The 16,146-nt window shown below is 33.0% G+C and overlaps 1 protein-coding gene across 2 annotated transcripts in view; it reads left to right on the top strand.

The window, feature by feature from the left end:
- Positions 1-16,146, top strand: part of USP32 (ubiquitin specific peptidase 32) — a 158,010-nt gene that overhangs the window by 116,733 nt on the left and 25,131 nt on the right. The window contains exons 13-20 of one of the 2 annotated variants that reach the window (XM_016143364.2): positions 4,459-4,654; positions 6,066-6,241; positions 6,776-6,916; positions 10,029-10,146; positions 12,995-13,149; positions 14,599-14,680; positions 15,391-15,465; positions 15,875-16,013. In XM_016143364.2, coding sequence (XP_015998850.2) covers positions 4,459-4,654; positions 6,066-6,241; positions 6,776-6,916; positions 10,029-10,146; positions 12,995-13,149; positions 14,599-14,680; positions 15,391-15,465; positions 15,875-16,013 — 1,082 coding nt within the window. Of the gene's footprint in view, positions 1-4,458; positions 4,655-6,065; positions 6,242-6,775; positions 6,917-10,028; positions 10,189-12,994; positions 13,150-14,598; positions 14,681-15,390; positions 15,466-15,874; positions 16,014-16,146 lie in introns of both variants that reach the window. The other variant, XM_016143363.2, reaches the window with a different exon arrangement.

The raw sequence follows: 16,146 nt of genomic DNA, 5'->3' as shown, positions 1-16,146 counted from the left end.
TTAAAAACAAGAACCTTTGATGTTTAGGGCAAAAAAATTTCCCAGAGCAACTAGAAATAATACAGTGAAAAAGAGCCATTGACTACAGTATATGACCATTATTGGTTTGTTTGATATATAATAGGAAAGTAGTGATGAGATTAATTTACTGGAAAGATTGACAATTTCACTGAAAGCCAAGAAGAGTGGAAGCAATGACAAGAAAAATAGAGCAGAGAAGGGTAAAAAAGAATGAATCTGAGTAGAGATGACATTTTCAGGCAGTGGCAGACACTGAGAGCATTAGATTCCTAGAACAGAAAAGAAAACCGAAGACCGTGAAAGGACAGATCACACTGTTTTAGAACGTTGGAAATGAAATGAAGAAAAATCCATATTCTCCAAGTCTAAAGGGTATGTAATTTACTGAGCCATGTTAAAAGCATATGGTACTGTCTGCAATCTGGGGACAAAAATTACAGCCTCTGATAATCTATTATAATCATTCTATTGTTATATTTTTGTAAAACTCTACCTAATAAGTTTAATGCTATATAATAGTTTTATCATCCTGTTTTCTTGCCAGTGTTATCTGTAGATTCATCCTGTGGACTAAAATGTTCAGAATAACAAGTATTGTAAGAATGGTTTCATGTAAATTTTCTTTAGAAGCAGGCTCCATATAAGATTTTCGAATCAATGAAAGCATTTCAAATATAATTCCAGATATTTCCAATTGAAATTTTGTTAAATGCCAAATTCAAATGAAAACTTGAAGAAAATTGTTTTTCCACGTGAGATTAAGGAGACCTAATCTTCCTCAAAATATATTACTACAAAACTTTTAAGAAGTAATTTATAGTGCATAAATAAACAATATAAATGGAAACAGAAGTAAATACAAATTTAAAAAGGAGTTACCTGTCATCCATATGATAATTATGCAGACATCATTTAAGTTCAAGAATACTTTTATATCAAGAATAAAGTGATTTTTCTGGAGAATAACAAAGTGACCTGGAAGACTTTAATTTTTCAGAAAGTTATTCTTTCAAAATGGCTGTGCTGTCTGTCTTACTCCATCTTAATAGGAAAAAGCAAATGACCCAAAGGTTCATTAAAATCTGGATCTGTTTCTAAAAAGTAAGTTCCAGAGCAAGTAATAGATTTAATAAGAAATTAGTTACTATACTCTCAGCATTTGGAACACATTAGGAAAACAGAAATACGGGACTATAATCCTTTCTAGGGCAATGGTTATGAATTCTGGCTTCATAGAATCACACATAGAGAGCTTTAAAATAAAATTTAAAAAACAAAGAAAAAGAAATGCCAATATGCTACTTTAGACCAAATAAATCAGAAAGCATAACTGAAGAAAAAGGTTGAGTTAATTTAAATAAGCCATTTTTGTTGGTATGGCCTCAATATCAGAAAAGCTGTGAGAAGATCAATATTATCTCTAAGAAATTGATATGAAATCCACAGACTGAAGTCCATGCATGATTAATAATATAAACTACTCAGGCCTGAATTATTTCGACTTCTTTTGGCCATAGGTCAGTTTGGTTTTATTGTTCCATTATCCATACAATTCTGACTTCTTTAAAATAATGATGGTCCCAAATCTATCTTTAATGTAGATCCCAGTTTTTAGTCTTTTATGAACTATGGTCATCATTTTTTGCCATATAATGCCCATACTGTTATTTGCTTAATATGTTTATATAAATAATTTTACCATTTTACATAAGTAAATGTATTTTAAAAGGAAACTGTATATCACTGTCTTAAATAGAAAATCAGTGCCACATTCCAGAACTAGAAGGTCAAAATAAAAATAAATTCAATGAAAATAAAATATATTATTAAATTTCAGCTAAATAGTGTTGCCTTTTGAAGACTGATATTGAGTCCTGTTCTCTGTTAAGAAGAGAAATTGTTGAAGATTTGATTAGCATATCAAGTATTAGATTTTTAGCACATTAATACCAACCTGAGACCCTTTCCTTGAAGTAATCAGAGGATTGAAAGAAAATTGAATAGGGAATAGATTTTTCACTATGAACTAGGGTTATTTAATGTGCCAAATAATCTGGTACCTTTCCCATGCTTTGAGAAAGTAATTGACAGAGATGCTAAGATTTGGATCTGTAGTAATGAATGTGAATCTGTATGCTTCTGAATTGTTTGAAATCTTAACAATAAAGCTATCTTGCTATTTAAAATTTTTAATCTAATTAATTGGTATGTAGAAAGAAACCTGGGTTTTTTTCTCATTCTTCTTGCCACTCTTTTTAATGAAAGGCACTGGAGTTTCTTCAGATATGACTTCCGAAGGGTCTACAAATTGATAGTATTCACCTGGCTTCCAGATCAAAGAGCAGAAAACATCTAGTAAAATGTTGATACATTATCTCTCTGTTTTGGCTAAAATTAGGGAGCTACAATAGCATTAAAAGAAACTGAAGCATCCACTATGCTATTACTATGCTGTTACCTAGAGTTCGCATTTTAAATTTGATGTGATGTTTTTCTTGCATTTCAATTACTTTATTATAAGCAGTGCCTTCAGGACCTATATTCATTGATGAGTATTATCTACGGAAATTCATGTCAGTGTTTGTTGAATACCACTTGAGTTCTTTTATCCATATTATTTTCTATCCCATCAGATGCGTATGGGATCTTTTTCCAATGGTTAGTCACTCTAGTCTTTGTCTTCCCTCTCTCAGCTACAAATACCCTGATCTTTTTAAAACACTGACAGATGCACATTCTCATAGCACCATACTTCCTGCTTCCCTTCAATTCTTATCTGTTTTTTTTTTTCACCTTTAAACTGTATATAAAATGATTCTATGGTCGCAGTCTCTGCTTCAGGGACCCCACAATCTCTTGATCTTTCTGTGATCAGTAGAATAAGTCTCCTTTCCAGATTCCTCCCCTACCTATTCTGTAAATATTGTTCTCTCCTTATTCTAGATATTATTATATTCTTATGCTTTAGGAAGTCTTTTGAGCCTCAGATTTTATATCCAACCTCTTTCTCTGTCCTGAACACTAGACTCAACTCTCCAGGTACCTCAAACCAGAATTTCCCAAAACAAGCTCATTCCCAAAACAATTCCATTCACCCACTTACCTTGTTTTATTAATTATTTTATTTTTTTATTATGGTGACATTGGTTAACAAAACCACTTGCCTTCTTTTAAAAAGGTGTCAACTCTTGTCTAGTCATCTAAGCTAGCACCTCACTTAATACATTGGAATTATCTTTGCCCATCTTTTATACACAGTTAGTTGTCAATTTTTTTCACCTCCTACATCTCCTAAATCCATGCTCTTCTCTCCATCTCCTTATTTCTGGATCTATCTTTATAGTTTAGTACCTCATCATCTCTTACCTGAATTATTATTGGAGTCTTCTAACTTATATATCAGTTTTGAGTTTCTGCCTCCTGTACTTTCTGTACAGTAGACTTATTTTTAAAGCAAAAATTGGATTATGCTATTCCACTGTTTAAAATCCTTTCACAGAAAAATCCTGTCAATATAATGCTAAGTGAAAGAAAAAAGAAATAATATGCTATGCTTAAAATGTTATATCTATTTAACAACAGCCAAAATGATAGTTCATATTTCCTAAATGCCAGGCACTTCATATGTGACACTCATGCAGTCTTCATAGTAACTCTGATGTAGATTCTAATGTTATCCTAATTTTACCCATGAAGAAACAGGCTTAGAATATTACTTATTGTGAATGGTCACATAGCTGATAAGTTAGAACCCTGCCCTTAATTCTAAATAATACTCCATTTTACTTATTTTTTACACATACACATGTGTTTTCAGTCACAAAAAAATAAACACATCAAAATGTCAGCTATGGTTAATGCTTCATAATGGGATCTGTGTACTTGTCATATAGTTCTGCATATTTTTAAAAAATTTTCTACAGTGAAAATGTAATCTTTAGTAATAAAAAGAATAAATATTATTTAACTTTTTAATATCACAAAATGCCGTCCATCATTTCCAGTTTTTAGCAGAATGAAGTCTGGCAGCAGGAAAAAAGGAAGACCAAATATGATATAGATTGACTCCATAAAAGAAGCCGTAGCCATGAGTCTGTAGAAGCTGAGTAAGGCTATTGGGACAGAATGTTGTGGATATACTCATTCATAGGGTCCCCAGGAGTCAAGGCCAACTCAACAGCATGTACCAACAACAAAGTCTAAATTACTTTTAATGGCACAGAGCCCTTCGCAGTCTGTTCCAAGTCTACCTTACCAATTTTATTTATATACACTCTTCCTTTTTGAAGAAATTAAAATTTAGTTATACATTAAAATGTTTTAAATGGTTGTAGCCAACCACAGGAGTCTTAAAAACAATAGATAATTTGGGGACTCATATTGAAGTTGTCACGTTATTAAATTGTACCTCCTAATCTCTAACTTTATGCTTTTTAGGATGCCAGCCCCGTTGTAATCGAGCCATCATCTGTTCTAAATGGAGGAAAATATTCATTTGGAACCTCAATACGTTCTGTAGAGCAGAGTGAAGATAAAATTGGAGGAGGCAGCCTTAATCATGTGAACACCACAGAAGAGAAATTTTCAGACAACATTTCTACCGCTTCTGAAGCCTCAGAAACTTCTGGTGGCGGTAAGGATGACTTGTTTCCCCTGAGGTTTAGTTAGGGTCAGTTCTGAAAGGAGTGAATTGTAAGAGTATGCTTGGTAGAATATTGGGCATCAGGCTTCCATTCAAAGAAATAAGTTTTGAATGAAATGGTCAATTATAAGATTCTTGAAATATTTTTACTGATTAAGCTACATCTCTCCATATTGCTGTTAATTAATTTTGTAAATAAATTTAGATTTGGGGATTCAGTTTTTGAAAAAAAAATATTTCTGTTTTCAGGACGCTCTAACAATAAGCACACCTTCATTGGATTAAATGCACCCTAATATCAGATTCTACAGACATATCAGCCTGGAATTTGAAGATTATTTTGTTAATATTGAGGAAGAATTCATAATGCTTCCCATAATTCCCTTCAGTCCTTGGTACCTATGTAAAACTTAGTACCTACATAAAACTTACACGTATAGGGAAAATACTCTTGTGTTTTTGTGGCCCAGCTGAATTGAGTTGATCCCTATTATTCTGCTGATATAGTGGCAGGACTCTTGATCTTACTCTTATCTTTTCTTTGAGGTCTTTTCTCCTTCGCTGTTGAAGTAGTAGGCAAATTGGACAGAGCTAGATAGCTCTTTGTAGAATTTACTGATTCTTCTTCCCCATATGACATTACAAAGATCACTTAAGCAGTCCTTGGAGTACTCTCTCTAATGGGCTTTAACACCAACATTATTTCTTAACCCTCACATATTCTTTTTTATATGTGCTCACTCTATAACCTGTGTTATCTATAGGCTGAGCATTGCGACAGATAGTAGGTTCAAAGTGATAGATGGCTAGAATGTTTACCTGAGATTAATATGTAGTTGTGAGTTAATGCCTTAAAATGTCATTGAGATTTATAGCTCTTAAGTCATCATTAATCATTTTGTGTGTGTGTGTGTTTTTTCTATTGTAACATTTATGCCTTCCTTTCAAATAGATTTATTAGGGAACAGTGTCTTTCTTCCACCCAGCACTCTTCTCGTTTTAGCTCCTTCCCTCTGGTTTATCTACCAAGAATGTTTGCAATGTCTTTGCAGGTAGAAGAGAATTGTAGGAGACTATGTGAGAGCCCAACTGCTTAGCCGTACTTCTTCCTTTCCTGTCAGAGGATGTAAAAGTCTTATTATGAATTATCAGATATTCTAGGAGGCTGGCCAAAGTTCATTTGGTAGCAGTTTTTAAAGCTTTTATTCTACCTAGTGCTATGTTAGATATTGTCCAGAAAGGAATATTTCCTATCTCCTATAGATTTATTGGAATCTACAGTAATGATATGCCAACAGAAGAATAACATTAACCTAGTATATGGACACTGAGTTCATATCTTTAAGCCTCTTTATGTATAATAACTAAAAATAAAGAGACTCCATCCTCCTTTTCCTTACAGGCTTTCTGTATTCTGCCACACCAGGGGCAGATATGTGCTTTGCTCGGCAACATAACACTTCTGACAATAACAACCAGTGTTTGCTAGGAGCCAATGGGAATATTTTGTTGCATCTCAATCCTCAGAAACCAGGGGCTATTGATAACCAGCCACTAGTAACTCAAGAACCAGTAAAGGTAGGTTATTTGACATCTACTTAAAATCATTCTCTTTCAGGTTGCTAATAAATTTCATTCTAGAATTTTTAGCACATAGCAAAACATTAGTGGTTCATTTAATTAAGCCATTATGGATGGAAATCTTTTTTAGTACATTTCTGTAAGAATATTTTATGATTTAGTACTTGCATAGAAGCTGTGTAGTGATCCTTGGAAATGTAGCTCTGTCTTAGAACAGCTACTGTGAAGATGTACTTTCAGATGCATATGGAATTTTTTTCCAAAACAACAATTTCTGTTGTCCGAAAGAAATCTGTAAAAATCAGTCTTATTATTATTATTTCAAATGTTCTGATGATTTTTTTCAAATGATTTGCCTTGAGCGCCCTTTCTTAGTTTATTTTGAAAGTTAAAAATAAAAATCTTTTAGAAAATTAATTTATTATCCAGTAACATAAAACTGAGTAGTGACATGTTCTTCTGTGTCAATATTTTGTTAAAATACAAGAGACTGTAATATTTAAGTCAACATTTACATTTCATCCTTCTAAGGCTACATCATTAACACTAGAAGGAGGACGATTGAAACGAACCCCACAGTTGATCCATGGAAGAGATTATGAAATGGTCCCAGAACCTGTGTGGAGAGCACTTTATCATTGGTATGGAGCAAACCTGGCTCTTCCTAGACCTGTAAGTATAGCCAATTGTGCCTTATATAGGGAGCAGTCATAGATGGGATCTTTTGTTATGTTGATATATGAACCTCACTACCCACAGATTAGTTCTTACTTACGGTAGCAGAGTACTCAGTACCTGCTCAGCTCAGTTGAACAAATTTTACATTCTTTCTCCTTCATTCATACATTTGTTGAGTGCTGTATTAGATGCCGGCCGTACAATGATGTGCCTGTGGAAGTGAGTGGCTTTTATGGAGTGGAGGGAACAGTCACTAGACTACATAAAGTCAGGAAATTATGAGGCTAGGCTATTAAATAAATCATCCACATAAACTCAGACATTAGGATAATGCAGGTCTTAGGCTAGAGTAGGAGTCTGAGAGACAGTGTCAGAAACTTTAGTGAATGTAGGGAAAGTGGTGCATATTTTACTTCCGAAATTGTTATTCCATTAACCACACAGGCATCTAGTGAGGGATCAGGTTCATCTTGTAGCTCTTGGTGAATTTTTGTGGTTAGTTTTTTTGAAGGAGGAATATAAGGAAGATCACAACATAAGATAACAGGAATTCAAACCTAGTGAATGAATTCTGTTTGTTGCCATTACTAGGATGAGTATTGAGAGCATAAGTAAAATGCTCTAAAATAATTTAAAGGACTTAGAGTATGTAATACCAAATTTCAGTGAGTTAACTATGCCGTGTCATTTGTTGTGCTTATACAGTAAACAGCAGGACTCATCCTGAATACTCATTATATTGTTGATGTAATAAAATACTTTATAAGAAGATTCTTTTGGTATATTAAGAAACACTGTCGCATATATAATGTCCAAGCTAGAACTTTCTTATACCAGGAAGGTTTTGCATAGATGAGATAAAATAAGTTAGATCACTTCCAAAAAGAGTAAAATTCTGGTATAAAGCCTTAGTCTATAATTTTGATATTCCTAATAATTTTGATATAATTTAATTCAATTATCGTTGGCTCCAACAGGTTCCTATTGTATTTCGCATTAGGACTCTTAGATACATATAAGTATGAGCATACATAGATATGTATACATATATATTATATTCTTTATTTATTAGGAGTTGGGAAGTCCTTGAGTTAGTAGTCACTTAATTTCTGGGACTTTCCTTCTCTTAATAGTATATATTTGTAGAGGAAACATTGTGATAATTATGTGTTATGTGTGTGGATACACACACACACACACACACACACAGAGAGAGAGAGAGAGAGAGAGAGAGAGAGAGAGAGAGAGAATTTGATGTTTTAAAGCTTGCCTGAATCCAGATTACCAGTTTTGCAATCTCTAAATTTTATTTTCTCATCTGTAAAATGGAGATAATAATATCCAGCTCATTAGAGTTGTTTTGATAATTAAATAATACTTATGATTAGCACAGCATCTGATTCATAGTAAGTGGCCAATAAATGTTGACTGTTGCTAATATTATCTTCCCCAAAATCTCATTTAATCTGAAATCATAAGTAATTATGGTTGTCAGTTTTCTTCTAGTGGCCTTACAGGAGAGTGTCAGGGAGAGCACCTCTTACTGCTCTCATTTAAATAAGAGTCTATAAAGCTCCCAGTTGGAGCTTTTTGATTGCCATGCTATAGCATATCAGAATGTGCAGAATACTTTAAAAAAATAATCCTACAGGTTTGGTTTGTACCATTGTTTGTATTGGATTATTTTCTGTTCTCTATAGGTATTAAAAAATGCTCTGTTGCCAGACATTAGTTACTAGGGCAAAAGGAAATAAAACAAAACCTACTGAGACTATTATATTAAAATTCTGTAAGAATTTATGTTTTAAAGAGTTCCAGTGTTAATCCTGCTATCTGTTTGGAATACTAAATTAATAACGTACTCCTCTTACAACTCTTAAAGCAGGTCCCTCTCAGTCTTTTTTGGTCCCTCTCATTGCGTTTATTCCCAATGTCTTTCTCTTGGTCCCTCTCATTCTTTCTCTCTGTACTCTACTCTGTCTCTCTCACTGTCGTCTCTCTTAGGCTCTCTCACTCACTGCCTCTGAGAGGAGACCACGCTCTGTCTGTGGAATATGGCCTCTTTTCTAATAAACTTTCCTTTTGGCCCTTAAAAAAAAAACTCTTAAAGCAATATTTTCATAATGTAATATTTTCCTGTGTCTTTGATCTGGCAAGCAAGTAATTGGAAAGAGTTACTGTAAAATCCTGTTTCAACAATGCGAATCCCAGTTTTGTACATTCAACTTAGTTTTTATCATAGACAAAAACATGAACAGACCAATTACACAGTAGAACATAGATAGTAAATATTTATATGGAAACTTTTATCTTCACTAATGCAAGAAATAAAATTTTAATACTCTTTATATGTGTTAAGCCAATGGGGTGTTTTTAAATGTTTGATGATAAGGTTTTGTGAGAATAATACATTTCTGGGAATATTGTAATGACATGAATACTTCCATACTTTTTGACTTGTTACTCCAGCCTGAAGAATTTGTGAATGTGTAATATGTAAAAGCAAAATATGTATACATGAAATACATAAAAGTGAAAAGAGGGCATGAGGGTAGTACCAAAAGTCCATCACCCCAATGATGGACAATTCAAATTGACCTGCCTATTCTTTTCAATGCCTGTCTTACTAAGGTTTGGATCTTTTAAAATCACCTTAACAGTATAATTCTTTAAAGAATGTCAGGTCTTTCTCCTTTAAGGATAAAATTGCACGTGCACAGGATACCATGATTTATTAATAGTTACTTTGGTGTGTGTTTGGTTTCGAGCCTTGTCATCCCTTAAAACACTAAATGTAGATAATATTTAAGTTTTTTAAATATTATTTTGATGTTGCTGCTTTTATTGGAAAATTAAAAATAAGTGTATTCATTGACGTTACTACTTTTAAATGAAAGGAGAGAAAATACTGAGAATTCTAATCTTAGAAAGTGAATTTAGGAGCAGAAACCTAGGACTATTTAAACCCATGCAATTTAAATCTAACTAAAACATAGAGTGTGAATCTATTGAACATTTTAGTTTAAAAATAACCAGAAGTTAGATAAAATTGGAAAGTTTTATTTCTCCTTTTAGAGCGATCACTTTATATCTTTTAAAACAACAGGTGATCAAGAATAGCAAGACGGAAATCCCAGAACTAGAATTATTTCCTCGATATCTTCTATTCCTGAGACAGCAGCCTGCCACTCGGACACAGCAGTCTAACATCTGGGTGAATATGGGTATGATGAGCCTGAGAATGTTTCCTCAGCATTTACCAAGAGGTAACTTAAGAATGCAGCAAGAATATCATGCATTTCCTTAAAAAAATAAAAACGAAGTTGCTCGAAGTCTCGTGCCACTGTACCAGTAAATCACTTGTGGGGCTTAGATCTATGGTCATGCGCAAGACTGTATGGGATAGAGACAAAATCTCAGCAGCGCACTGTGGATTATTTCCTTTTCTGGTGTGTAAATATACAAAGATAATAGATAGAAATAGATTTTACATACTTCATTTCTTTGAAGACAAGCTATTGTAAATTGTTTGCTTGACCCAAGTTAGAGACTGTCAGTCAGTGACTTGTCTTTTTAACCCCACTCAAATTTTTAGAAGTAATTTTATTGGCAATATGACCTTTTTAATTTGGTTTTTGGTGTCTCTTGTGGGTTTGGTTTTTTTTTTTGACAAAACATGATAAGTTCTTTATGCTAGGTCTTATGAGCCTCCGTAAGAGACAGATAATACAAAGCAAAAGATATATTTTTTAAAATGAAAGTGATGCATTTGCTTTGAAAAAGATCAAACCTATCAAAATGACAAATAAGTTCCCATTGTAATGTGTTACATGCAAAAAAGTCCCCTTTGATTTCCCTATGAAATTAAATTTTATTGATGGGCAGGATTTGCTCATGTTTTTTGCTATGCAAATATTTTAAATTATTTGAGTTTTTCCATTTCAGAATGTTATTATAATTAATATAACATAGTATACAAGAACTACCTATGAACTCAAACCAACCCTATGAGTACCATCCCTCCTTTGAAATCAAATAGGGTTATTCTTCCCTAAAGGTTATATTCGGAAAGCAGTGGCCTTTGCCTAACCAAACTTTGTCTTTGAGGAAAACATCAAAATCAAGGAACAGAGAAATAAAATCTTTATGAAACATTTTGATTTAATTTTCCATTGAATAAAAGTATTTACCTTGCTTCTGTGGCACCCATAGCATATCTCTTTTTCAATTCTCTTTGAAAAGTAACATGAGAGGCAGGATTTGTTGCACTTTTAGTAAGTATTCTTTGCAACTCTTGTGCTGATCCTAGATTTTTGCTGCTCTGTAAATTCCACTAGATTTGTTGATGCTATTCAAAGCACAAAATTATGTATAAGTGGCTGCCTGCTTAATGAGCCATGCTATAAAAACTGTCTAAAATTCAAATAAATTTCTTATGTGGCTTAGAACAATGGAAATTGACTTGGACACTACTCTTGTAATTGCTTCTGAATCCTAGCACTTGGGTAGTTGTTATGCTCCAAATTCGTTCTTAATTTGAAATTTTATTCCTTACTAATTAGTTATGAAATCAATCATTAATCATTTCAAAGTTTATAAAAATATGCTTTCTTGCTGTAATCTTATAACTAATCCTCTGATGTATAATTAGAGATATTTGCTTTATTGTTTTCCTTTAGGGATTATCCTTTGCTTGCTGAAAATAAAAGATTTGCTTTGCTATATGTTTAAAATTGATCACAGTTGGTTTTCGTTCTGCCATAACATAGTTTTCATCTTTCTTATTACTCGATTTATTACAGCTGTTTAGTAGGCTCTTTTATTCTATTTGTATACAAACCTTACCACAGTGATAATGACTGAAACATAGCCTTTTTGACAGGCTGTAGAAGTCATTGTTTCTTAGATGATTTTTCAGCTGATTTTAGATGAGTGAATTCTTTTTAGGAGCTCTAAAAAAACAGATGATGCTCATACTTTAATCTGCTTATTTAGTAGGCGAAGACTCAAAGTGCATTTAATAAGAAGAAAAAAGCTCAGTCACCATGGAATGGGTGGAAGACTACCTGAAATGTATAATTGTAACCTAGATGGATTATATTTATATGTTAACTTTATTTTTGTTTTGGGTTGCTCAATAAACTATAACCTCCCATAGGCAAAGATGACCATTTTAAGACAGACCTTTTGCCTGGGATTTTTGGCTGAATAGTTAACCAGGGTTTAGCAGATTGTTTTTAACAACCTATCTTTGATTTCCATACTCTCTTGTCATTTTATCCCCCTTCTCTATTGAAGTATGTGGTTAGACTTGACATACTCTTCCTTCACTCTTCACTCTTTCCTCTTCTTGGCACTCTCTTTGTTTCCACCTTGAGCCTTTCAGGAATTCAAGGTCATGCCTGCTGTCAACTTACTGGGCATGCATGCCATATGATTTTTACCCCCTTTTACTTTTTAATAGGATAATTTTTTTGCTCTTGGAAAGCTTCACTTTAAAGTTCTTTTTGGTTATATGGAATCTATGCTTACTTAGAATTTTAAGTAAAATTTCCTTGTATAATTGTACCAGTGTGCCAGGTAATTGGGCCACTTAATGACTGAGAGTGATGGGATTACTAATTCAAAGACAGTTTATTTTAAGAAAGTGGATCAGATGAATCCAATTACCTATCTGTAGACTTCAGATCCAGTCTCATTTTATCTTCCCAGTCTCTTTATCAAATCCAGTCTCTTTATCTTTTGCTTTTGCTGTTGTGTATGACCCAGCTGAGGGCTGCCCAGATACTAATGCCTATTGTTTATATCTGCCACTCTTCTGGGATCCAAGTAGTGCCAGTTATTTGATTTTATTGCTTCCTTTCGAAGTGAAGGCTTTTGACTCTAAGATACTTGGGTCTCCTGTCTTCATTTTAAAGTTTTATTTTAAACCTCCTTATTTATAAAATTATTAAGCCTCTAACTCTCCTTTCTCATCATTATTTCATTAAAATAGTTTGGTCCGCATTACTGAGGGATTTTTTTTTTTTTTTGACATCCGTCTTTTGCTTATTGTAATTACTATGGTCATAGGAAATGTACCGTCTCCGAATGCGCCATTAAAGCGGGTCTTAGCCTATACAGGCTGTTTTAGTCGAATGCAGACCATCAAGGAAATTCATGAATATCTATCTCAGAGGCTACGCATCAAAGAGGAAGATATGCGCCTGTGGCTATACAACAGTGAGGTAAGAGTCATCTCAGTCATGAAGAGTACCGGATAAGGTGCGAAATCCCTATCTCATGAGTTTTGGGTTATTGTCTACAATAATCATGCTGAAAGTGAAACTTTCAGCTAAAACTTCAAATTTTAAATTACTGTATGTATACATATAAATATTTGTCACCTGAAATCCATAATACCACTTGATGATTATCCTGGACAAAACCATCTTAGGAAGATTATTGTTATAAAGTAACAGCAAATATCTTTTTTTTTTTTTTTTTTAGCTAAATAGAGTTTATTTGGGATTTATTTTAATGTAACATACACGTGTTAAAAAATTCAAATAACACAAAAGTATATAGTTAATATTCTTCCCATTCTCTGACCCCTATCTTCTATTCTCCTCAGAGGTAGTTCTGTTAATTGCTTAATATGCAATGTGTTTTCAGATTATATTCTAAAATTGGATCATAAGTAGTTTTAATCAGTTCTCTGTTCCCTAGTTTCTCTTTTTTTACATCCTACTTTGGTCACCATTGAGAGGCAGTATAGGAAAATAGATAAGAGCATAGCTCCTAGAGCCATACTCCAGGAATTAAATCCTGGCCCTGCTGCTTGTTAGGTATATAACCAAAGACAAGTCAATTTCTCTATCTCAGTTTTCTCATGAGTAACTGGGGAGAATAATAATATCTCCCTTAGAGGAGTCATAAGAATTAAATGAATTAATTGTGTGAGCACTTGAGACAGGGTGAGCATAAACAAAACTGTCTAATTCTACTGTGTGACATTTGATTTTACTTTTCAGTTTCTAGTGAGTGATCAAGTTCTATCTTGGTCATAAGCACATGTACTGAATTTCATACTAGGTACTAAATAAAATTTCTTCTGTAAGCTCTTCAGAAAATCTAAATCTCAGTGAATTTTTTGGTTTGATGTGTGATGAATCTTCTGGTCTCTCCAAAATTCTATATAACTTTGTTTTAGAGACATTAAGTACACGTTTATGAAGTATACATTGTTTCCCCTCATTTTACCACCCAAATTTTAAGTATTTCTGAACAACTATAGTATGTGTAATGTCTGTCACATGAGTTATGAAACTACAGATATTTTTTAACTTCGTTTTATATATTCTTTTAATTTATTTTTCAGTTACAATTGACACATAATATCTTAGTTTCCTGTGTACAACATAGTGATTAGGCATTTATATACATCACCCCAGTAAGCCTAGTACCCATCTGATACCATATTTAGTTCTTAAAATGTTATTGACTATATTCTCTATGCTATACTTTACATCGCTGTGACTAACTTTTTAAAGATTTTTATTAAAATACAACTAACATACAATATTATGTTAGTTTCAGGTTACAAGGACATTTTTAATTGTCATTTATTTTTATTTCCATATTTGTTTCAATTTTAGTAATCAAATTAACAAAAATGTTTCCTCCCCCCTACACAGAATTATCTCACTCTTCTGGACGATGAGGATCATAGGTTGGAATATTTGAAAATCCAGGATGAGCAGCACCTGGTAATTGAAGGTACAGAATGGAACCATGAATCTGTATTAGGTTTTTAGGGGAAGAATTTAAAGATTTTGTTATTTACTAATAATCCATTTAATAATTTTCCAACTATTTTTGATCATTTTATTCTTAATGGTAAAGAAAACCCATTAAACCCTTACATAGTTTTACATACCATTTAGTTTGCTTTAAAATAAATATATTGCTGGCAAGGTGTAGAAATGGTGTGTGAAGGTGAAAATGCTAGGTGAAAAGTGAATTCAGTTATAAACCCTCATCAACAGAGCTTACTTGTATATTCACACAGATTTACACACATGTAAAAGGCATGCACATGCCATTGAAAACTTAAAGCGTGTCTTTATCCATCAAGAATCATGGAAGCATCGCTAGCTACCTTTGTATTAAAATGAATAGATTACTCTCACAGTTGTCACAATTTAAAAATGAAATTATTAACTTTAAGAGCTTTAATTTCTTTTATAGGTGGTTGAGTGTAACTTTAGTTCAGATAGGTAATTGAGGGAATAACTTACTAATTAATTCTAACCAAGTGACTATAAAATCTCCAATATAATCAGAATGGTTTCAGAGTCAATTACTAAAACTAACTTGATTTTTTTTCTTTTAGTTCCTGATTTAGAAATAACTTTTTTTTTTAACAGAAACAATTTAATGGATATGATTTCAATGGATAAAATATTAACACTCTTCTGTCTTTTCAGTTCGAAACAAGGATATGAGCTGGCCTGAGGAAATGTCCTTTATAGCAAACAGTAGTAAAATAGACAGACACAAAGGTAAGTGTCCATTATATTATTTTTAAAGAGATTATCTTGAAATTATTCTTTATTTTCCCTTCTTATTTTTCTTTTACCTGAAGCATCAAATTTCTTTCAAACTTTGCAGTTAAACAATTAATATATTTTTAAAGATATAACACTAGAAGAGAATTGTTTGAATTCTAAAAAACTCATAGCAATTAAAGAGAATCATTGCTCCTTCTAGATTACAGATGAGTGTGCATTATCATAATTGCCAGTGACATCCCATGAAAAACCTCCTCTAGTATTACAAGACGAGATAGGGAAATATTAGCTCCATTTAGCTGATTAAAAGAGTTATAAAAACAATGCATCTCAAATATAAGTAACTGGTCTATGACATCTTACTACAGCCAGGCTTCAGTTCTCATATTGTTTGTTCCAGTTCCCACAGAAAAAGGAGCCACAGGTCTGAGTAACCTGGGAAATACGTGCTTCATGAACTCAAGCATCCAATGTGTTAGTAACACACAGCCACTGACACAGTATTTTATCTCAGGGAGACATCTTTACGAACTCAACAGGTAATCTTTCTTGTGTCATTGGCTTCTTAACTTTTTATAACTTTGACATGAAACCAATATCACCTAAAACTCCCCTTTCTTTACCATGGGAGAGAAAAGTCTTATTTGCCTTATTTAGAATGAAATAAGGGGC

Source organism: Rousettus aegyptiacus, unplaced genomic scaffold (genome assembly GCF_014176215.1).
Source record: "Rousettus aegyptiacus isolate mRouAeg1 unplaced genomic scaffold, mRouAeg1.p scaffold_m13_p_6, whole genome shotgun sequence".
In the NCBI taxonomy this organism is placed as follows: Eukaryota; Metazoa; Chordata; class Mammalia; order Chiroptera; family Pteropodidae; genus Rousettus; species Rousettus aegyptiacus.
This window is presented reverse-complemented; position numbering and strand designations above follow the sequence as displayed.